General features: G+C 44.7%; 1 protein-coding gene across 1 annotated transcript in view; it reads right to left on the bottom strand.

The window, feature by feature from the left end:
* Positions 1-24,953, bottom strand: part of Ankfn1 (ankyrin repeat and fibronectin type III domain containing 1) — a 137,106-nt gene that overhangs the window by 9,114 nt on the left and 103,039 nt on the right. The window contains exons 13-16 of the mRNA XM_032913124.1: positions 22,188-22,338; positions 20,523-20,691; positions 11,400-11,566; positions 5,020-5,233 (exon numbers count right to left, since the gene is read on the bottom strand). Of these exons, the coding sequence (XP_032769015.1) occupies positions 5,020-5,233; positions 11,400-11,566; positions 20,523-20,691; positions 22,188-22,338 (701 nt within the window). The remainder of the gene's footprint in view (positions 1-5,019; positions 5,234-11,399; positions 11,567-20,522; positions 20,692-22,187; positions 22,339-24,953) is intronic.

Raw genomic sequence — 24,953 nt, 5'->3', positions numbered from 1 at the left:
TAATGTTTGACTTGCATTACTGTTGGGTTATTTATTAGAAGGCATAATGGAACCTCTTACTTAGAGTGGTATAGCCCTCCCAGAACAGGCTGGGAGAGTCTCCAGGAGGCATCCAGGGCATCCAGGAGAATTTCTAAGGACTTAGGCCACTGCTACTTCCTCTCTTCCGGGAAGAGAATACAGACTGCAGTTCCCCTCTTCAGATCCAGGACATATGCTCCTGGTATTAATCATGGTAGGCACTTTCCCCAGCTTATGTTACCCAACCTTGGTGGTGCTCTGTACTTTCCCTTGGAGGGCACGGGGCAGGCCAGTACTGGGAGAGTCTGAGCTTCTCTCTGCTGGACTTGGGAGGAGCTGGATGAGGGTCCACCCGTAATATTAGTGCTGGAGTAGGAAGCTTGGTTTTCCTGCTGCAACTGTTGCTGGGTGTTGCAACTCCTGGTCTCTGGGGGTCAAGCCAACAATAGCACAGTGGAGTTGCTGTGGTCTTAAGAGTGTATGGGGACATGACATTTCTGGAAATGTCACTTCTTCCACGGGTGTTATGCAGATTAATTAGACTTTTTGGTTCAAAGTTATTGCTTTTTTTCTTAAAGGTGGGAGGTAGTGGTGTTAGTGGTAAGACAAAAAAAAAAAAAAAAAAAAAAAGGAATATCCCAGGTCATATTTCCCTAAGTTCTATACCATGTGGAATATATTACTCTCCATATGTATGCATATATGTGCCTCACTGGATCTATTTCCATGTGTTTAATAGAACAGAAATAATTTATAAGTAAAAAAAAAATGTATTGACTCATCAAGCCTTAGGTAGCTTTGTTCATTTTTTTTAAAAATTTCCCAAGAGAAAAAGTACCTCAAGGGACCATCTGGTTTATGCCATATTGTTCCTGACCTCTTCTGGGGAAAGGTTATCGGGAAGTTTCACATTTGGAAGAATGGGATGATCTTCAAAGACATTTGAAGAAAACAACACCGACCGTCCCTCCATTGCCTCACCCATGTGTCACGAGGAAAAACATCAGTGTTGGGGAAAAATATTGCTTCCTGTGACACTGTACCCATAGAAGTGGGGTGGGAGAGAATGCCCATGGGATGGAGAAAATCTTCCTCCCCTTGCCATGAACTGCCTTGGAGCCAGCGTTCTGCCTTGGGCCCTTGGGAGATGCTTCAATTTTAATCAACTCAGAGGAGTTCTTTCATTTTGAAAGCCACACACAGAACTGGGAAGTTCGAATTCTATCCCTGTTCTCCTGTTAATCAGAGTTGCACAAACAAATCCAACATACTTCACAACTATGATAGACTCTTCTCACTGGGGCAATGTTTGATTTCGTTTCCAGATGGTGCCTTTGAAGGAGGACATGGAATGGAATCGTGAGGACGTATGCGTAATCCTCTTTGTTTGTCTCAGTTGGGTTTCCATTCACAAACAACACAAAGTGGTGTTAGGAAGAGGACAGGATGGGAAACAGAAGATTCCAGTCTCTGAATGGAATATGTTTTTCCTTCCTTCCTTCCTTCCTTCCTTCCTTCCTTCCTTCCTTCCTTCCTTCCTTCCTTCCTTCCTTCTTCTTCCTTCCTTCCCTTCCTTCTCTCTCTCTCTCTCCTCTCCTTCCTCTCTCTCTCTCTCTTTCTTTCTTCTTTTTTGCAAGGAGGAGATAGGACACTGTTTCTCCCAATGCTCCACAGTGTGTTCTTGTCAATAGGTTCTATTTGTCATTTGCTGCCTTCCATGCCTCTGTGCTTTACAGCCCAAGGAATTTTGGCTTCAGAGAAATAAATGGACCCGAGAGAGAATTATGTTTTAAGAAACAGAACGATGATCACTCACATTTTAAGTTAATAATAAAATCCAAATGCAACTGGGCAGATCCTCCCAGCAGGGAGTGAGTGTAATCTATCCTCAGGTTAACGTGAGAGTCTGGCATTTCTAGGGCATAGAGGAGGCCACCCTCATACAGTCTAGGGGGAGCCCACTGGGGACCCCGTGGCTAGAAGATTAAACACTGGGAAAATGCTGTGAACAGAGAGAGTAGATGAGCTATGAAGGTGGAAATAGAATTGAAAATCTGTCTGTAGGATTATATAAACTGTGGAAGGATGGAGAGCGAGCGTGTTTGTCCTGCCTCAGAAATGGCTTCTAGCCTTACAGGTCTCTGGTCCTCGCTGCCTTCCTTTCTCCTCTTTCACAGTCAAGACTTTAGAGTGTGTCTTTCTAGACCTACTTTGTCCCCTCCTATTTGCCCTCAGTCTACTGATGTTTCTTCCTCTTTTCCTTCACAAACTGTCCTCATCCAGGCTATTGATGACTTCCTTGTTGAAAAAAGCAGAAGAACGCAAAGTGTACAGTTGTTTTATTTAACTCTTTTTCCATCCTTTGACCTGCTTTCATTTTTTGTGGCACTGTTTTCTGTTTTGTTTTGTTTTCTTTCAAATCTTTTGTCCTTGGTTGTTCCTTCTCAATCTAGGGTATCTCGTTCATTCATTACACAGGGTTTCCCTTCATGTTTTACACATATACTTTCTAGAGAATCTCTTGCATTTTTATGGTTTCAGACATGATCCATGTGCCAATGGCATCTTATGTCTGTATTATTATTAGCCTGATTATCTTCCCAAAGTGGTAAAGTTCTCTACAGTGTGCTTTTTTTTCTGAATGTTTATTTTTGTGAAAATATTCAAATCCATTCATAGTTAATAGTCCAGCCATTGGAGCTTGCTTTTCCTCCTGTCTCTTTCTCCTTTTTTCTCTTTTTCCCTTTTTGTTTTTGTTTTTTTGTGAATAGCATCATGAAAACCTAAAGCATCCAATCCAGAAAATTGAGTTTCTTCTTTTTTACCAGCTTCCTAAACTCTCTGCTGTTCCCATTTCCCCTGTTTGTTTTCTTCATACAATAGTGAGATTCAATTTTAAGAGGAATTCAGATCCCATTGATCCTTGCTTATGGTTTCTGTCAGAAGCTGAGAAAACCCAAACTTGACAGTGGGGACCTTAGCATCCTACCTGGGATGGCTGCCCAGGGGCCACCCGTCTCTTACTACTCATCTTTCCCCCAGGCTGGTCCAGGCACTCCACCTTCCTCCCACCCCACCTTAGAGCCTTTTGCTATTCTGCTGCTTAGGAAACTCCAACTCCAGATTTTTGCCTTGTCCTGTGGTGGGTTAAGACGTCACGGTCTCAGGTGCGCCTCTGCCGAGCATCCCAGAACTCAGCGTCTTCCCTCCTCACAGTTGCTTTGTGTTGTACACGGGAGCTTTAATGGTCTGCTATTCTGTCTCTGTTTTCCTTGCCATCCCTTCCAGACTGAATTCCACAGGCATCGAGACTACTTTTTCGTTATCTCCTGAATACTCAAAACAGTGTCTGGCACATGGTAAGCAACCAATGTGTATTTTTATATGGACATAAAGAATGAACATCCAGCATCCTGACTGTTAGCTGGACTGACCGAGATACTGACGTACAGCCTAGAAAAGTCCACTTGCTTCCTCTGCCCACGTCACTTTGTTTCCTCATCTACACATCTTCTGCTTGCTCAGCACTGGCTTCTGTTACCTCCTGCTTTGGTCTTAAGAGCATATAGGTTAATGCCACCAATCTCCTTTGTAACCCTAGGCAGTTACAGAGTCTTTTTTTTTTTTTTTTTTTTGTCAGTCTATCTAAATCTCCCATTAGATCAGATTCTGGCACAAATGATATTTGATTTGTAGCCCCAAGGCCAGTGCAAGTTAGTAAAGCACAGCAAAACAGTACAACACACCCTAGAAACTCTATTGAAATAATTATTTTGTTGAATTGGTTGGTAAGCCATTGATGTCTTGGGTGATAAAAGTTAGCCACGTCCCATGTTCTTCCACACTTGCCAAGTTTTTACTTTTAGAGACTGAGATTTTTAAAACAGCAGCCCACACGGAGTTGCTTATAGGAAAGGCACACATCCCTATTAAAGGTTTAGCATGAAGATGATAACATAAAAAATATGATACTTCTCCTTCCTGTTACATTTCACGTATCTTTGATAGTTATACTCACAGATGACTCCTCGAGGTGAAGGCATTACTACTCTGGTTTTACATGCACGGAAACTAAGACTCAAATGTAGCAAAATCTGTTTAAGCACATGCAGCTAGTAAAACAAAATGGGAATTTGAATACAGGCCTCTGATGTGTAAGCCCAGGCTCTTTGTGCTGCACCATGCTGCCCCCTATGGGACAAGCCTATAAATCAGAACTGTTCACTAAAGATATTATTATGGAGATTATAATATTGGAGTGCTTTTCAGACACAAAGTTAAGAAGCGCTTCGAATGGCTATTATTTTTATTGGCTAGGAAAATGACACTAGACTCCACTTGCCTCTGGAAAGAGTGTTACATAGTATTTCCTGCATTTATATCCTTTCGCTTCTGCCTATAAGCACACAGATATTTTGTAGAAAATTATATTTTTCCAATCCTGTTTTCGCCACATAATCTCACTCTTAATTCCCGAAGTGCAGTGTGAGGCATTTCTTCCGGGTTGTTCCTTAGACCGTCATGTCTGTAACTACCCCGAGCTTATTGGCTTTCAGTTTTAGGATTCCAATTAGTTTATCCAAGGTTTCTCTCTTCTTCACATTCCACCAGAGAGCATGACGGCAGTGGGAGGTACGCCCTGGCCTCTTACCTCCTTCAGGCTGATGTCGTCACCTAGAACGGCAGCTGTCTTTAGGGAATTTTTGGATCTCCATTCTTGATCCATGTCCTTCCATACCTTAGTCATGTGGACTAACACTGATCTAATCTTCCCTATACCCACCACCCCTTTCCTCCCCAGCAAAGCAAAGCAATCTCATGTTATTTCCACAGTCTCCACGTCCTGGGTTTGATTCTTTAAGCCTTTTGATTCTGACTCTTGAGCAGTGTTTCCCACCACTGCCTAGAAACAATGCATCGAAGCAAAGAACACCATCAGTGAAGGCAGGGCCAAGACTCTGGTGGCCAAACCAAAGAGCTCTAGATCCTACTGCTTACCGCTCACGGCCTTCCTTCTGTGCATCTCTGGGGATGGGGATGTCGATGGAAGGCAGTCTATGTGTGATGATGTAGAACTGATCTTCTTTAGGTTCTGCTCATTGGAGGAGTCTATCAGCTTAGTGATGGGCAAGCCAGAGACTGGTTGCTTGTATCTTGCGTACTGTAGAGCATCCATGATCCACCTCGTCTCGCGCCAGACTTCATCGATTTGCTTTGGAATAAAATGGTGAAAGGCATTAGGTTACGTAGCATCCACTGAAGAAAAGAATTACATTTTCCTAAGAGTACAAGATGAACCATCTGCTCTCCTATTGGTTTCTATGGCACTGGCTTGAGCCTTAGTTGCTTCGTTTGCAAACTACAGGCAAGTAGCCCATAGGTGGTTGTGATGATTGATGCCAGGTTTGAAAGTATGTATGACACCACAGGGCACACACATAAAGCACTGTCTTCTCCCGCTGTGCCATGAAATAGACAGTTTCAGGGAGGGGATGTGATTCGGGTGACATATGCATTTCAGAACATTTATACCTGTGTTATGGGAATGATCTAATTAGTAAGTTTAATAAATAAGCTTACTAGTTTTGTATATGCAGAGCAAATACTTCCAAAGTCTAAAGCACTTTTTAAAAAGCCCTTGTTAAGGAGTTGAGACACTCGATGTTTGCACAGCTTGGATCGGCACCACTTTGATTTTAGGATTAACAGAGTGATTTCAGTGATATTTTCATTACGAAGCCCAGCCGATAGTGGTTTAAAAGTGGCTCGATTTTGTCTCTCACTGTAGGTGACCGGTGTTCTTCAGATCACTATGACTGCTGGCCGGGGCCATGAGCTTCCTGATTGATCTGTCTCCCAAGAAGAGGCCATTGGTTACACTGCTTCTTGGGAGCCTAAAACCCACTGTTGGCTTCACATCTGATTTCACTGGATACCTTGGCAAAGCAGTAACCTCTTTGTGTTCATTCCTCAGTTGTAAATTGAAGAAGTTTGGCTGCCTGATGGCTAAGGTAGGGTACAGTTTTAATACTTTAAGGTTCTTTTATGGAGGACATTTGGAAAGCTGGTATCAGTACCTTCAGAGAGAAGACGTTCATTGTGTGAATAACGGTATGTTAAGTGTCCCTGACCGGAGAGGTTTTAAAAACTAGATATTACCCACTGTTATTTAACTTTTCATCCCCCCCTTAGGTCTTTATACTTAACCATACTCTTAGAAAACAAACAAACAAACAAAACAGTACCAATGAACCTTGCACTCCTAGCACACGACAGATTTTGAAGCTACGACATTCTCTCTCATGGTCATGCCCAGTATGACAGGCAGGCTAAAATGAACTAGTGGGCGAAACTGTGTGACTGGGGGCTATTTCCCCTTGCTTTCTCGTTCCGTGCTGCCCTGGGATAGGACTCGTCAGAGTATTCAGCGTTGGTGTTGAAAGCACAAGATTGAGACTCAGGGTTCATTCACTCCCTTGCTGGGCAGGAAGCGCCACAGGTCAGGCCCAGGAGGAGGCTCCGTGCTAAGCTATGTTAGGGGGAGAGTTTGAAGGGACCCTGAAGTTCATGAGGGCAAAGCCAAACTGGGACTCCCAGGTTAGACCTGCATGGCTTTCCCTTGATGGAACGGTTACTTTCTCAGCTGGCTTTTGCTGGCATTCAGTGTACAGTGGTCTTGAAGTTTTTTCAAAGGCACTATCTGATTATGGATAACTTTTAAGAGTGCTGTCAAGGACGAGACTATGCTTTTATATTTTTCTGAAATTAGATGCTCAGGGGATAAGGGATGGAAAGTCTGCATAGCTCTTCAGATTTCTCCTCTCAGGGTTACCGGAAAGATTCAGGAGATATGGGCAAGCGTGCTCTGCAAATCAAGCAGTATTATAACGTCTTCAGTTGTACGATGTCAATTGACATTCTTTCAATGGAATGAATGTGGATCCCTAAAAGATTTCCCAGCTCCAACTCTCAGGACCTGTGGCTATTACCTTATATGATAAAGAAGTGAGTACTACTTTCTGTGGCAAAGCTGGGGTTGTTAAAGATTCTAGAAGAGACGTTTGTCCTGGGTTGTCTATGGGAGAACTAATTCCAATGACAAATGTCCCCATAAGGACTTGCTACAAGAATGGAGGCAGAGGGAGACTTGGGACACTACAGCCACAAAAGTAGACAGACATGAGGTAAGGAACAACAGCAGCTCACAGATGCTGGGGGAGGCAGAGAATGGACTCTCCCCAGAGCTTTCAAAAGAGTGCAGCTCAGCCAACAGGAATTTCAAACCTCTGTTCTCCAATGCCTAGAATAGCATTCTGTTACCTTAAGTCAGCCACTTTGTGGTAACTTGTAAACCTATGTGATTTTTCACAGCAATCCACCTGTTCTTTTTAGATAAAGGTGTTGCAGCCTATTGCCAGGCACGGGCAGATTTGAATGAGGCAATGCTGATGCCTTAGGTTTTCCTGGTGGTGAGGTGGAGAGGGCCCAACTGAGGAAAAGGAAAAATGCCATAGGTTCTGGGAGGCCCCGTGGACTGAGTTTAATGAAACCTCGCTAAGTAGTTCCAAAAGAATTCCAATTTCCACTCATTTCACCTTCCACTGTTGATCTAAAAGCAACTGACAACATAATCCCCCTGATTTTAAGGTCCAAATTCGACTTCTGAAGACTTGCTGACATGCTCTTCAAATGAACGCCTGTGAGCTGCCCCCGGTCTGTTGATTAAAGGTTCTGCATTCACTTCTCGCCCCGCTCTTTACAAATTTCAGTTTTCATCCTATAAATCATGCCCTTTCTCTGTACCCAGGCGAGATACTATTTTTATTAAAATGTAAAGGTGATTGGCTTTCTCACGGCATAGCCACAAGGTGCTTGAGGGGATGATAGATTGGCTCTGTTTAGTGAGCTCTGTTTCTATTACAGCTTAGGTGCATTTGAAGCATTACAGTATATAAATTATGGCCTAATTGCCCTTTTGGCTTTAACAGCTGAAAGTGTGCTAAGCCTCAGGTCTTCATGCTTTGACATTCTCTCTCTCTCTCTCTCTCTCTCTCTCTCTCTCTCTCTCTCTCTCTCTCATTTTCTTCCTTCACAGCAGCTTTGACATTTCTACTGCACGTACCGTCTGTAAAGCCTGTATACCTTATCTGTGATTCTTCTATGCCTCCCCTGGTCCAGACCTCCCCTTTTCTGGCTACACTCCTTGGCTTCTTTTCCTAGCCGTATTTACATAGACTCCCCTGCTCTTTACAATGTTTGGTTTGTGTAGTAACACTGTCTTAGATCTAGGCGGACCTGGCAGTTGCCTCTGCAGGCCCTGGTTATGGTGTGTGGTGGGCTGAGCTGTGAACACCAATGGATGAGTGGCTGCAGCTGGTTTTCATTTTGGGGGCGGGGGACTAAGAAGTCAAGGCAGGTAAAGGGGAGCCAGGACACTGGGTTGTCTGCAGGCAGTGAAATTGCTCATGTCGGGGCCAGCAGGGTGGCACACTGAAGGCTGGGGATACAGGTAGATGGTATGGAATTACCCTACGCCAAGAAGTTAGTTTTTGAACACTTAGGGAACTGGCTTTTATCCAAGTCTATGTGCCTACGGGAGTCCGGGGCAGGCAAGAACTTTGAAAAATTCTTGGCCTGGCCTGCCATTATTTAGCCTACTTAAACAGTTGATCAGGAGTGAGAAAAAAGACTTGATCACTTCTTGGCCTTTTGGCTAAGATCAAGTGTGAGGGAAAAGGCTGGAGACTAGGTGAGTGAGGGGAGCATGGGGTGTGGTCAGGAAGTGAGGACGCAGTCATGGATCCCCATGGAGGACTCAAGACGGCCACAGACTAAAGAAAGGCAGTGTCCTCACTGGATGAATGAGATTTGGGGAAGCTTATATGGGAATAAGGCAGAAACGCAATCCAAGGCATGGTTAGTAAAGTGTTTCTTTAAAATGTTTTTGGTTGTAGGTCATACAATTAATGATAGAGTTGACTAGGGCCTGAGAATTTCTCTAGTCCAGTCTGTCCATTTGCAGATATGAGAAACAAGCAAATAAAATGTCATCTTAGTGGGGTTTGGGATTTAGCTCAGTGGTAGAGCACTTGCCTAGGAAGCGCAAGGCCCTGGGTTCAGTCCCCAGCTCCGAAAAAAAGAACCAAAAAAAAAAAGGTCATCTTAGAACTAAAAGTTGTGTTCCTTGACTTTGGGACTTTTCATCACTGAGACAGTGTCTCTCTATGTGACCCAGACTGGCCTTGAGCTCCTCGTGTAGTCCAGGTTAGCTTTGAACTCTCAGTCCCCTGTCTCTGTCTCTCTACCTCTGGATTACATGTGTGTGTCAACATGCCTGGCTACAACATGGCTCTGGACTCAAAAGATGAGGAGGGGATTGGAGAGACAGTTCAGTGGATAGGAGGAGCGCTTGCTGTGCAAGCATGGAGACCTGAGTTTGGATCCCAGTACCCACAGACAATGCTGCGTGTGGGCACTTGCATTCTCTGGTAACTTTAGTGCTGAATGGGTGGGGAGGAAGGACTTGTAGAAACAGGAAGATGGCTGGGAATTTGTGGCTGCTAGCCTGGCTGAGAAATGACAAGCCCCAGTTCAGTGAGAGACCTGGTCTGAAAGGGACACGCAGAACACTCCACATCTCTCCAACTCTCGGACCTCTGAGTATATACAGGTGTACACACCTACATACTCATGTGCATCTCTCTCTCTCTCTCTCTCTCTCTCTCTCTCTCTCTCTCTCTCTCTCTCTCTCACACACACACACACACACACACACACACACACACACACTCTTCAGTGTCACCCTTAGTCTGAGGGTCATCCTCATTTATGGATGAGGGAAATCGGGTAATTCTACCTCTTAGCCACATTTTTTCCCCCTAAATATTACCAAACATGTTATGCCTCTCCCTTTTATATTTCAAAGGACTTTTAATTCTATCTTTTTACTGTTTGTTTTTGAGACTTTGTCTGATGTTTTCCTGTCCCTGAATTCACTATGTAGCTAAGGTTGACCTTGAACTCTTGACCCTTCCTGAGGCATGTCTCACCATGCTTGTCCTTGAGCTTCTTATTGATGAATGAATATACAACTTATTGTCTAGTTGGTATGTGCCAGCACTTTATGGGCATTAACTCACTAAATTATTTCTGTAACACTAAAATAATACTAAGATGTAATACTAATAATAATCACACACCCCTCCCCCCTTTCTTTTTCAGAAACAGAGCTATGCTATGTAACCCTGGATAGCTTATGATTCTCTAGAGAGATCAGACTTGCCTTGAATTTGCAGAGATCAGCCTACTTCTGTCTCCCGAGTGCTGGAGTTCGTGTGTTCATACTCAGTTTATTGTGACTATTTCTCATAAACGAGTAGAAAGTGGGGAGTATGAGTTTGTGTGTGTGTGTGTGTGTATACATGTGAATAATTATGTGTGTATGGGTGTGAATGCTTACATGTGTGTAGAGGTTAGGGGGACAGCCTTTGGGGCTGTTCCTCAGGAGCTCTGTCCACTCCACTTTGAACACAGGGTCTCTCATTTCCTCGAGCTCACCAGGAAGGCTAGGCTGGGCCAGCGAGTGCCAGAGGTTCATGCCTCAGACTCCAGAGCACAGGACTTACAGTGCATTCCCCATTCCCTAGGTAACCCTAGGGCATGCCCTATGAGCTCGCTTTTTCATGTGGGTGCTCAAGGCTCATTCTCCCAGGTAAATACTTTACCCAAGCCCAAGTGATTTATTTATCAATCCCAAGTTCACGGTGTTTCCTCATATTGAGTTCGTTTTACTTCTTATTGAGATAGTTATTGGAGCTACTGGTCTGGCTGGTTCCTTACCTTTAGTCCTCTCCTTAAATTCAGGAGGGACCAGGCAGACTATTTAGTGAGCAGGACCACACAGACTTCTTAGAGTGGACCACCAGTATAACTAGAGCAGTACCCATGAGAGGCATGGCCCCCATCCTCCAATATGGCTTCCATGCTCCAATATGGCCTCCATGCTCCAATGTGACCCAGTAGAGCTGTGAGAAACTGATTTTTTTTTAAACTGTCACCTTTGGTCTGGTCTTCCGATCTGCCCTTATCTTTATCCTCCAGACTTTCCCAGTTCCTCAGTCTTTTCTGGCTACCCAAATCAATGTTCAACTTATGTCCTCACCAACCTGGACACCTTATCATCTCCAAATCTCATTTTCCCGCCTGTCTGCCTTGTCTGTTTATTATTTTCTCCTTGGATGCTGAACTCTGTTTCTACATTTTATAGTCTAGCCCGTTCCACAAGCCCAGCTTGGATGCCATCAAGACCTCCCATGGCATCTTTCCTACTAGCCACAAGTGAAAGTTAAGAGCATCAACCCGAGGAACGGCGGCTTTACCTGAATGAAGTCCAACACTTGTTGGTGTCGTTGTTTGGCAGCTGCGACCTCGCTGTCTGAGATTGCTTCCCTCAGGGACTGTTGGGTATTCAGAGAGTCCAACTCCACAACAGCAGAAAGGCGGCAATACAGACTAATAAATTTCTCTCTGTAGCTGCAAAAATGAACTGGAAAATGGACAAGCAAAATAAAACACGTTAAGATCTGGTATCAAAATAGAGAAATTCATACAGCACAGAAAACCAGTCGAATGGAAACATGATTTATTAACCCTATCAGTGGAAAATATTAAGCCATAAATAAATTATAAATGTGCTCTTAAGGGGCCAGTTGTCTGGCTTTAGTCAGACAGTATTCCCTTTTAGGTTACCAACTCCTCATAAGGTATGGGGAAGCCGGTTGGTTTAAGCTGCAGTTCAGATGGACTTTTTCCTAAAGCTGGGGCCTTTTTCATACATAGTCTTGTGCCACGTAATGATGTTTCAATGATGTCTGCACACGTAGGGGTGGCCCATAAGACTAAGTCACTTAGTGATATCATAGCCATCGAGATTTGTGTAAATAAAGAATGTGATGTTTACAAAATTGACTAATGATACAAGTTTCAGAAGTACTGAACAGCTAAATATACATTATTACACACACACACACACACACACACACACACACACACACACTCTCAACTGGGAAAAGCACTTTAAAGACAAAACAAAAACAAAGTCACGTAGCAACTTGAAACCTAGATTTGATTTTCAACCAAGCATCTTGCTTTCTCCGTCTAGAAGACGTGCTCTTCTGAGGCTGTCTCATGTCTAACTAGAAATTTTCCCTGTCATTGTGTTTGGATTTGAATCCTTTTCCGCCTGTTCCCCTTTTTGCTACTTTGGAAGGACAGTGGGCTTGGATTCTTGACCTGGGCCTTTTTTTTTTTTTTTATCTGTAGATTTGGCCTTCATTTCTCAAAATATACCGGGACAGGGGCCACAGGGAGGAGTCTAAGCTGCACGTCCGTCTTTGCTCCTTTTCAGGAAAGGCATGTGGCACGATTGTCTACTGTCTGGACAGCTCGGCCGCACTCTATAACCTAGCGTTCCAATGTGGCGGGAAAGCACCCTGCTGTAGGACAGTGTGGTTCGAGACTCTTCCTGGTCCATCATCAAAGCTGGACACTCTTCCTCATTTATATTTTGTATATGTCAGGCTTTCACTTCCCAGGCTCTGAAAACATGGTCCTTGTAGGCCCATGGGTGTTAGAATATTTTGCTGTGTCTTCTTGGGTGAGAAATTGTACTAAGACCATCCAGTTTACTACCCATGCCTCCCTTTGCTATCAATCCCAGTACCTAACGCCCAGCCATCCGGGGAAGCTGAACCATCACACCTCAGAATGGGGTATCTGTTCATCTCCACTATGGAGGAAATCTTGATCCCTTGTATGTGAGAGATTTCTGTGCATCTTATATCCTCATCTGCTTCCTTGCTTGATATCCTCTGAGGAGAATTTCTAGGCCAGTAGAAACGTGACCTACACTGCTTCTGCTCCCATGGGATAGAGAGGGGTTAGAGGGAAGGCTTCAGTGGCCTACTCTCTTCTAGCTGTGTTTTCCTCTTACTCCGGCTCAGCCTGTCCTCAGGCCTGGGCTTGGTTATTCTGTTACCAGCACCTTCCTCCCTAGCCTTCTTATACTCTCTAGAGCTCTCAGAGAAGAGCTGATTTCATGCTCTGCCAGTAAAGTAAGCTCATAGCCTTTGTCCAAACAGCAGCGTTCTCTGGTGATTTCCTCACTTAAAACTCTACAGAGATCCCTCTTTAGGATAAAAATCCAAACACCTTTCCCCCAGTAAGGAAACTCCTGCGGTCCAGGGTTTGAATGTGAACCCTTAGTTGTATGTTCCATCACACGGCTAGCACTTGACACATGCCCTCCCTCGGTGGGAGAGAAGGGTCCCACAAGCCTGTTTCCAAATAAAGTTGTAAATGACAACAAAAGTAGACCTTTTTTTTTTCTTTCTAAAACATAAAGGATGACTGGGCAGTGGTGGGGCGTACCTTTAATCTCAGCAGCCTTGGCTCTGGGGGTAGGGAGCAGAGGCAGGTGGATATCTGAGTTTGAGGCCAGTCTGTTCTATAGAGTGAGTTCTGGGATACCCAGGGCTACACAGAAACCCTGTCTTAATAAATAATAATAATAATAATAATAATAATAATAATAATAAGGAACACTGACTGTGAAGAAATGGAGTGATTCTTTTGAAAGAAGCAGTATCTGTCCCTCTGAATTCTGAAAGACCAGGATATTCAGTTTTGTCTCAAAGGCCGGGAATCCAGTTTTCTCTTGCGTTCTGTGGTAGGAGCTGTGGCTCAGTGGGTGGTCTCCCATGCCCACAGTGCCCAATGCCATCCATGCCACGCACCACACGTGAGTTACGAGTGTGTTTGAGCCGCAGCACTTTCCCTGCTCCAGCGGTTTCTATCCACAGCCTTTAATGTCACTTTGACAAATGTTACTCTAACATAGTCTTTTGTGGTTTAGCAATGATACATTTGGTAGCCATCCCCCGAGGAAGGGAGGATAGACTGGAAGCTTCTAATTCTTTTTTAAAATGTGAATCACATGCGCTTTTCAGACAAACTGCTATAAGGCGATGATAATGTCATTATTGAGACTGCGTGATTTGTGAGTAACACGCAAACTAAGACTAATTCTTGGTGGTGTTGTTTCTCTTCTATTTCCCCCCTACATAACAGAGTGACAGACTAGAGTATAGCTGGTCTGAGCGCTCATAGGACAGTAGAGTAGAAAGTGAATGGATTAAGTACCATGCAAGTAAGAAGCTGTGCTGTTTGCTGTAAGTGTGTGACATTAGGGAGGTGACCTTCAAGGACCTCAGTCTTATCCCTAAATCTGGGCTAAGAAGGGTTCCCTAAGAGGAACCAGCACAGTGTTGCTAGTACCCAACATGCATATGGAACGTACCAGAATCAGTTTGTTCTAACCCTCTTCTATGCCTTCACTTCTGAGGAAGAACGAAACATTTAATAGTTCAAATATTAGCCCATCGGGATTAGAACAGTCTTAAGAATGCCCAACTCTTCAAACCCCCCGGTCTGTCTGAAAATCATGGCCTAGTTCGAGAGCCACAGAATAAACAAGGTAAGTTTAGTGCCACAAGTCTTTGCCAGGGTGCCAGATAGCATCTGAGGCCGAGGTACTCTACAGGGTCCTGGTAGTGAATGGACCAGCATTTGAAATAGAGAATTTGCATCTTAAATCAGGAAAAAATGGGGATTAGGAATAAAGGTTGATGCTGGGCCGTTTCCTTCAAGACTGGGGTCTGGATTCCATTAAGCTCGTTGCCTAGATGTCCCACAAGTACCTCAAGACTCATCATTTGTCAAACTGAACTCATCATCTTCCCCTCCCCCAGACTTCTTCCTCCCGTCATATTTCCTGCTTTGGTAGATGGCAATGCCATCCATCTCAGACCCCATTCAGACTCTCTGTCTCCTCCATCTTGCCCCTCAGCTGCATCGAATCAGTCACCAAGCTGCATTGATTTTTAACTCCTGCGTCCCTTCGCCGCCCTCCCTTTTACTCTTAAGGCCCACTGTGCCAGCCCTGCCTCCGAGGTCTTACCCCCGCCTACCTGCACCAGTGGAACAGTCTCTTAGTGGTCTCATCACCTCTAGTCGCAGCCCCAGGACCTTGCTTTCCTGTTTTCAGTCCTCCCTAGAGCTGCTGAAATCCACTAGGCCCTTATCCCTTTCCATAAGACCTTTCCGCCATTCCTTCTTGCCCATGGGATGCAGTCTCACCGTGGAGGACTGGCACGAGTCTGACCATCCAGCTTCCCTCCCTTGGAGGTGCTAAGCGTGCAGCACGCTAAGGGCAGCCCTAGTGGGCCTTTCCTTTGTGCATGCTGTTCCCTCTGCTTAAACCGTTTTCCCTCTTCAGCTCTGTCTGTCATTTCCTGAATTTTGATTTATTTCCCCCGTGATCTAGTTAAAATATTACCTCTGAAGGAAGGTCTGGGTGTCGTTCTGAAATTCAGGGGCTTCTGTTGTACAGTAGAACTTTCATTGTGCTAGGACTGTTGGTGGAAACACCTCTATTCCCTCTAGATTCTGAGACTCTGAGGTTTGGGGGTGTAACCTTCGTGCTGTGAATGCCTGCAGGTCCACCCAGTACGGTGGCTGGCCCGCAGTGGAAGCTTAGCAAATGTGAGTTGAATGAAGAAGGGTATGGCCAATTTTACTTTTTGAATTCTCCAGAATTTTGTCCTTTTAGTCCAATTAGCCCAAATTACAGAGCCAAGGAAATCAATAAAAATCAGCTTTTCTCATGGTAGGCCTGCCGTTCGTTGAGACTGCCCACAGGGTCAGGGCAAGGTGACCTCCTCAGTGCAGGCTAGACAAATCCGCAAGAGGCCACGTCATTGGATGGTGTGTCTGAGCTTGTGATGTTGTTTTTCCTTTTCTTCTGGGAATGGTTTACACAGTGAGGCCCAAGGGCCTCCATACATGGGCTTATGGCCTGGTAAAGGTTCTGCTTTACCTAAAGGGGTGGTGGAGGGTCAGCCCTAAGGCTGTGGGGGAGGGGAGGGTCTTTTTCAAACTGTTTCTCTTTGCCTCAACTCAACCCTGCCTGTCCAGAGCTTGAGACAGCTTCCTTTGTTGGTCTCTTCGAGTCACAAGCAGCCCTCTGAGACAACATCCTGTGGGTATGCCCTACTGGTCTTTACTCCTGAAGAATGGAGGCTAACCTTCTTTATCATTTCACCCTCCCCGACATCTGCTTGGTGACGGAACAGGCAGGGATGCAGCTTTCCATTGCTGGTCAGCAAGTTATTTATGATTCCATTAAGGTCACTGGTGGGAACACAGTTGGGTTGCCAAATCTCAAATCTTTCCATGAGGTAGAGGATGATGACTTATGCAAGTCGAACTGAAATATACTGCCCCCTTTTATTATAATTTACATATTCCCATAATTCACACCTTTTCAAGTTCCATCAGAATTCCCTTGTTATTGAAGTTTTTCCTAGTCCTGACTGAATAGCTAAAAACATTCTTTTCTTTCTCAGAAATGCTTAGGGTATCTTTACCATTTATTATGGAATGACTTAGAGCACACAACCCTAGTTAAAACTGTTTTTCTTAGCATCCTCCTAGGAGGGGCCTGGTCCTATATAGCAAGGCTTAGGAGTTCCTGTAGAAGCTGTGGTTAATTTCTTAGTGGGCTGATGCCTAGTGGAGGGAAGGAAGGTTTGCCTCTTGGAAAGCTCCAGTCATTTAAGAATAAGGTGGGGTGGGCTGGGATTTAGCTCAGGGGGAGAGCGCTTACCTAGGAAGCGCAAGGCCCTGGGTTCGGTCCCCAGCTCCGAAAAAAAAAAAACAAAAAAAAAAAAAAAAAAGAATAAGGTGGGGTTTGCCATGATACTTACTAAGAGCCTGCAACAGTTTAAAACCTGTTTCTGACACAACAGACTTTGAACTGGACACTGTATCAGTTTCCACTTACTGGCAACACTTCCGCCACCGTCCTTTAAAACACCAAAGACACTAATGGAATTGGATGTGTCAATGGTACAAAGACCAACCAAGTGGTCTTTTCCGGAAACTACAGGGTGCTCATTAATCAGTTAGATAACCCATGATGTAGCAATAAGGGAGGGCCAAAGGAGTATCAGTTTGTCTTACTTTAGGAAAAAAGACAACCTTTAAACCAGGAACTGTGAGACACAGGCTTTGATCTGTGGCCTATTTTTCATAGATGAAGGCTAGTGTGTATGGTCTTACAGTTGCTTTTAGCAATAAGAGTAGGTGAGACAGATCAAAGTAGAAGACACAGTTGGATGCCACTATATTACTCTGCTGATCATATTTCTGAGCCTGTATTTATGTATTTATCTCCGGGTCCTAGGAAGAACCACTTCAACTGTGGCCCATAGATTTGTGGTGTCATGATTGCCCGAGAGCTTATTAGAAAAGTATATTTTCCAGCTCATTCCCAGCCTCCTGACCCAGCATCCCTGGGGCTGAGTTCCAGGAATCCATATTTTAACAAGCTCTCCAGGTGATTCTTGTGAACATTAAACCTCGAGGAACATTATTCCAGGGCATTGTATCCCTAAGTATGTGTTTTGTGGATTTTTTTTTTAAATAGATGCCATGCCAAAAATGTTTCCAGTTCTGGTCAGATGAATTCAGAAAATTCTGGTCAGATGCATTCAGAAAATTCTGGGTTAAGCGCAGTCAAGCTTTCTCTCGTGTGTGTGTGTGTGTGTGTGTGTGTGTGTGTGTGTGTGTGTGTGTGAGAGAGAGAGAGAGAGAGAGCTTATAGTGCATCTAGCAGAGCTTTTAGCACTGTATTGCTCAAAACCATCCACCGAGTTTCATATCAACACACACAATCGATGCATTCCGTTCCCTGTCAGAGTCTCTATGTGCTGAAGGACACAGCCTCTCCCACTGTGACTTCCTCTCCTGCCTTTGCTGCTCTTACTTATTCCATACTCTGCACGCTGCTCTCTTGCCCACACATACTATTACTTGAAGGCCTCCACACTTGTTCTTCCTGTTGTCTGGAAGGGCCAGGTCTCAGCTCAAATGTAACGTCATCCTAGAGGCCTTCCCTGGTCAGCCTGTAGAGAACGGCAGCCCCATGGCTTCACTCTAGTCCCTTTCCACAGCTTGCGTTTGCTCACAGCTCTTACATCTCTGATGTTCGGGTTATCTGCCCATCACTTTCTAGTGTGTCACCCCCACTAGGACGCACCCCATGAGGAGTTGCCAACTTATCAAGGCCTGTGGTAATGCCTGGCACATGGTATTATGTGTTGGTGGGAGGACGATGAATGAGCAGGGGAAAGGGATGCCTTAGGCTTCACCGGCTGCAGTGTGGAGAGGCACAGAGAGCAGCGTGATGAAGGGGTGGCCAGTCAAGTATGTGACCCTCACAAGAGTCATAGGATCTTTCAAATGTCTGTGACCCACAGGATCCTAGGAGGCATATACTGTCCTAACTGATCCTAAACCATTGATTGTTAGCCAGGTATCACGGAGACAAATCTCTCTCTCTCTCTCTCTCTCTCTTTCTCTCTCTCTGTCTCTCTGTCTCTGTCTCTCTGTCTCTCTCTGTCTCTGTCTCTCTCTCTCTCACACACACGCACACACACACACACACACACACACACGTGCATGCACACACACACACACACACTTGTAATTAATTAGAGATACAGACTAGCTCCACAGTGAAGTGGAGTCTTTTCCTTTATCTATCCTGTGGGAATCACTTGTTTTCTTGGCTCCAGCAGCTACGTATAGACACCGCTTAAGTTAAGTTTCCCTGTTTGGCACCCAGTTTGCTTTCTCGAATTTCTGCTGCCAATGTGATCATCTCTTAGCGTTTCTTTCACTCCTGTTAATAGTTACTCACTCTTACTTGATGCCCCAAGGTGAGGGAATATGGGGTGGGAGGTGGGGGGGGGGCTGCCTCTGAGAGGTGAAGCAGGGGAGGAACCCTGCGAGGAGGGACCGGAAGAGGAACAGCGTTTGGGATATAAATAAATAAATACATAAATAAATAAAACAGTTGCTCACTCTTGACAACACTCAGTGTTTCTCACGCCTGCATTTCTCTCTTTGCTGCAAGCTCTCATTCTACCCCTAGACTTTTAAACTCATCTCTAAAGGTTTTGGCTCTTATTTTCCATCCACGTTACACATCCCTTTCTAGCAAGTAAGCATGGCCCCTTCTCTCTGTTCCGCTGAATGTCCTCTCCATGTCTGACGGCTCTGATCTAACCAAACCGAACCTCTTGTCCCCAAATCTTCCCAACTACTATAGTCTCATATCTTTGCTAGTTCTTCTCCCTCTCACAAGAATTCCTTTCCTTTTACCTGTGCTTATTAACCTGTCCATCCTTAAGCAACTGCGTCATATATACCCCAGGGAATGTACTGGATAGTCACACTGGGGCTCGAGGAATGGTATGGTCACTGCTATTAATCATGTGACATAGCAAAGGCATGGAAAAGTTAAATGAATGTCAGCATCATACGGCAGGGGACCCAGGCTTGTCTAATCGCTGTCTGCAAGTCTGCTTCTAGCTTCTCTTAGGAGGTCTCTTGCTTCTGGAGAATAGCAGTTGCTGTTCATCACCCTTTGGGTGTCTAAGCCTCTTGGAGCAAGGGCAACTAAGTGGTTTAAGCAATTTAATCCGGAAGAGATACATTTGGATTCAGACGCCCAGATCTCTAGGTGGAGTTTCAGGCAATCGCCTTGTGTGTTTCTAAATCTAGGCTTAGGGTCCATCTAAACAGGTTCTGCCCCCATTCTACCATTCACTCAGCCTCCCCCAAACTGCTCGATTCATTTAAATTGAGGGAGCCCTTGCTAATTGCCTCTTATTGGTCTGTTACAGGATGAAGCCCCAGGAAGGAGACAAAGCCTCCCTGTTCACATTGTCAGGGGGCAGCAGGGGTCTCTGCAGAAACTGCAGCCTGGCTGTTCATTCTGAAGGCCAGGGCAAGATCTTCCACCATGGGATCCCTCCTGTTAAGCATTGCATCCTGGGAGATCTTGTCCACTCCTCAAATTGTCTAGGCTGTTTTGAGCCTATCTAATATCAATCTGTTTATTTAATACATCAAGACTACTTATCTTTTCTTTTATTGCTCATAAGTGAAATGAATCTCTTTATTAATATCATTGTTATGTTTTCCCAGCTGACTATGGGGGATGGGGAGACAGAAAGAGAGAGGGGAGGGGAGAGGAGAAGGGAGGAAGAGGGAGGAGGGCATTTCTCATGAGCATATCGCTCTTGCAGTCATGTTCTAAGGAGTCGGGAGAGAAGGCAGTAAGAAAGCCTTATAACTTTCAGTTTAGAATTCTTTCCTCTCCATCGGGCCTTAGCAAGGCCTCGGTAGTCACTGCTCAGCCTGGTCCCGGAGCCTCGTTCTTACTCACATTTGTACACAGTTCTAGGAAGGGTTGTTGCCAAAGCCATCATGTGATTTACTGACCCTCCACTGGGACAAGGGGGAACAGATATCACTTTGTGATTTTATTATAAGGAGGCTGGGTTAATATTTCTAGGTGAAACAAGCTACTATACCGAGTTCAAACATCTGAAGAGGGAGGTTAAGAAACCCTGAGTGCGGGGTGTAGGGATTATTCTGTCCTGGGGCTGTACAGACGTCGTCTGAGGCAGGGAGCAGGAGAAGAAAGGACACATTGTGACCCATTTCCAACACCTCCTGTGTGTAGAGGCGGAAGTTCCTTGCCTGCAGAGGGACACGCGCAGAGGAAAAATAGGAGAGTTACAACACGGCACTTACATAAACAACACCAAACCGGCATAAAACATCTAACAAAATTACACAACTTCAAGCTTGGAATTTTTATACAACATAAATATTAGGGTTCAGCCCATTTAATAATGCTATATAAAATCAAGATTTAAGGCAGTAATGTTCCACATAAACTCTGAAAACAACATTTATGCTTCTTATAAAAGCAGAAAATGATTGCATTCTGTGGGCTTTTCAAAATGATGAATATAATTACATGAAGCAACAAAAATGGATTGAATTAAAAATCCACTAGTTTCAATTTAAGTTGGTTAAGGGGGAAAAAATGTAGTTTCTGGCCAAGGACTGAGAAAAATTTACAAGTATAAAAAAAAATGTTGTATGCACTGTTATGCAGTTAGGCGGCCTTCTCCCAACATGTATATGTAGCCCGAGTCACCAATGAAATATGAGCTGCCTCAAACCCGCTAAATCCAAGAGACCCTTTAATAGTACCTACTGTCACAAGGAGAGCCGCTGTGTTCTTACTTTTCCTCTTTGTGAGCACACAGGGCCACCTCTGGAATAATCCGGTAGCTCCCCTAGCGTCTTTAGCGTCTCTTACAATTTAGTCTGTATCAGTTTTGGCAGGTTTGGACTGGCTGTGAAGTATAGACTTGAGAATCAGCAAAATCCTAACAGTTAGACACTTTTGGATTTTCTGACTTATTGCCTTTGTGTGGCCAATGTGTAGCTCTTTCTCTTCCGAAGGGAGAACGGGCCAATGCTGTAATGAGCTCGCTCACGTAGGATACACTTGGTTCTCTCCTCTCTGCGTTCATGTTGTGTGGCGAGGGGCAGGGACGGCAAAAGGAGAGAAAACAAGGCAGAGAGCAGACAAGCCCATTCCCGACTTCAGCATGTCACTAGACAGAGCCTAAAACATTTTTACCCTTCATACGCCAACTGCCGACAGTCTCCCTTGAAGTTCTGACTTACAGAGGAGAGGTGTGCATATTTTCATTTAGATAATGATTTTGTTAATAACAGACAACATGAAATGAATTAGCTGCTGTCTTAAATTCCTCGCTTATTCTTTTGCCCTCGAGATATTTATATATCTAACTGTACCGCTGTTTGGTTATGTAGGCATACATGTATGGATTCTTGCATTTCACGCTGACCTGAAGCTGAATCTTGGTATCTTTCAGGTTAGACAAGAGGGTCTTTCTTGCTTAGCCAGAGTACCCTGTGAGTGGGGTCTGGAAAATTCGTAAGTGGTTAATATGAAGGAACGAGAAGAAAGGGAGCCCGAGCATAGCCTGGGTCCAGCTGTAGGCATTAAATTCAAAACATGCGTGTACAGGCGGAGTGGTATTTAAATAAATGACAATAAACACACGGACATATATATGCCTCTCGAGTACGTTTTATGATACGACTCAGTTTCCACGAGCCATAAAAAGGAGATAGAATGGTAAGCCCGGTACCTGGTGTAGAGGTATATTGATCTGCTTCAGGAGAGCCGCCACTGCCACCTGGAGCTCGTAGAAGAACAATCGCACGGGGCAGTCAGCATTATGATCCACACTTTCCATAGATTCAGAGCCAGAAAGCTTTTGGATCCACTCCCACTCCTCTCTGTATGTTGAGTCAAGTTAAAATTAGAAATATAAGAAAAGTTCAGCATACAGCTCAGAACATTCTTGCTGTGTATGTCCAGAATCTGAAATGGCCAGTGCTCTGTGGTTCAAAAATTCTATTTATGGAACTTGAACCTTTTGCTACCTAAATGGAGTTCAGATGGACGACTGCTGATTTCAGCTCAGTTCACTTATCAAAGCACCTGCCCTTTGGAACAATAGGTCAGGCTTCCATGGGTCAGCTTTTGAGACTGAAGCATTCAGGTGTTGGCAGTCACTTCCTGACTGTCCTTGTTTTCCTGTCTCGGTGGATCCGCTGTGAGTTCTAAGAGCCTACATTTTACCACAGGGGCATCTACTGGTTAATTCCACAGTTGGCTAACCACAGGACTCTGGTCCAACTCAGGCAACAAACCACAGGGCACATTTCAGCCCTGGCCTGTTGTAATCATGGGGACTATTTTGGTTTCGCTCCCTTTCCACAAGCTTGAGGAGAATCACAAACAGGAACACCAGACAATTCCAATAAAAGGAACCAGGGGACACACATCACTGCCTCCTTCCTCCTCCCAAACCAGTCATCTGTGTCTCCATTCTGCATGCTCTATAGTTCTTCCTAATGAACTTTTCCAAATGCCAAGCAGAAGGGAAGGGGGAAAGAACGGCGGTGGCAGGGAGGAACATCTGGCTGGTCCCCCAAAAGCCACTCTTCAAAAGGGGCTTGAAAAGATCAAGGTAAATGCCTCTCGGGCAACATTGTTTCCACAGGTAATTTGCGCAAGTCTCTAAACACGTTCAGTTGGCCCAGTTTCTCCTCCTAGCTCCGCAGGGAGCAGTAACTGGCTCTCAAGAGCAGGCTAGGGAAGAGAGCCCTCCTCTTCATGGTGGAAGACTCTTACCAAAGATTCATCACAGCCCAGGCTCCAGTCTCTGGGTCAGAAAACCAAACTGACTGTGCTGGAGGAAGTTCGTTTAAAAAAAAATTAAAAAGCAAGAGAAACAAACAAGTCAATCAACCAACTCCAAGTGTTCTCTACTGCCCTCTTAGAAATGTTTCTGTTTTTAAGAGATCTGTTTCGTTTCAAGCCTCATACTGGACAAGACTATGGAAAAATCTATCATTTGTTCCAATAAGAGAGAGAGGGAGAGAGAGAGAAAAAAAATCATACTTAAGTCCTATTGCAATTTGGGCATTCTTTTAGCTCCACAAATAATGGAAATAATCCTTGAGAACCTACTTGGGATTGAGTTCCTTTTTCTCATCCCTGATACACAACTACACGAGAGGCTTACGATTAGCATAATACACACAGACCCTAACCTTGCTGCAATGGGGTATGGCACCAAACTAGAAAATACCCAATAAGAACCGCACTGCCTCGAACTAGTCAGCGTGGGGCTCTGAGGATGGCGAGATGGCTGGAACTTGAAGGATGTCATAGTCTTTTGTACCAGTGAATCTTGGGTCCTTGGGAAGGGAAAAATCTGTTGATATAATTACTAAAAGATGGTGACCAAGACTTCACGACACAAATCCAGAAACAGATGAAAATGACCATTGTGCAGTTGAGTCACACAGGAACCTTGCAGTCTTCTGGGGGAAAAAAAAGACTCCGAGGATACCAAATGTTGATTATTGAAATGACCACCAGGGGGCAGACTTAAAGTCCAGGTGCAATTGCTAGGTGAATGCAGGGAGTGTAGTGGTCAGAGAGTACTCAGAGACTACCCCATTTCTTCCCCCTCAGGCTGTCTTCTCCACTGCCACCGGAAGTACACTGTGAGACGTCGTAGTCACTAAAGTCTTGACACTGCAGACACCAAGTTTCAAAGGGCCCAAATTTGTTTTCGTGAAAGCAAATCTACATTTCTAAAGACTTTGAGAATCTTAGGTGTGCATCCGTCCACACCTAAGGAAGTTCAGAGACTTTTCTTTTTATTATGTATTTCTCCTTTTTCTTTATTTTCATGTAGCATACACTTCAGTTCATTACAGTAGACTAACTAGAGGCCTGCTATTAGGGTTAGTTATAAAGTTGAGACGCATTACCAAGATGGGGCAACTGCCCCAAGACTAACAAAATAATTCACCCCATGCCAAACCATAGAGGAAATTTCTGAAAGTTTGGGCCCGGTCACATCACTTCTTTTTTTTCCTAGAGAATTGTCAGACACATCGGAAGTCGGAAAGACGCAAAGTCCTAAAGGCAGAGACAGCGGCGGCGTGTTAGAGTGGGTAGACTGAAAGTGGGCGGGGTTCCTTCAGGTCAGGGAAGAAGCATTAACTCCATGAGACACCATTCTCATCGGTGATCTTAAAAACAAAGAGCACAGAGAGCCTAACTATTTCCAGTGGTGAACAAAGATAATAGGAACAGCAGTGTGCAAAGACAAAGTCTTCGCTCTTCCATAAGCCAGTGGAGCACCGCTGGTTGCACCCTGAACCAGGCAGAAGGGACAGGGAAGGTGCGGCCTCCTGTTAATAGCTTTGCTCCTCCCAGCTGACGTCATCCTAGCTGCTAGGACTCCACCATGCTGCCAAACATCTCTCCGGGGACACTATACTGGTAGATAACAATTGACTTTCCTCCGGGTACATGAGACCAAGGTAAA

Source organism: Rattus rattus, chromosome 9 (assembly GCF_011064425.1).
Source record: "Rattus rattus isolate New Zealand chromosome 9, Rrattus_CSIRO_v1, whole genome shotgun sequence".
Taxonomy (NCBI): domain Eukaryota; kingdom Metazoa; phylum Chordata; class Mammalia; order Rodentia; family Muridae; genus Rattus; species Rattus rattus.
This window is presented reverse-complemented; position numbering and strand designations above follow the sequence as displayed.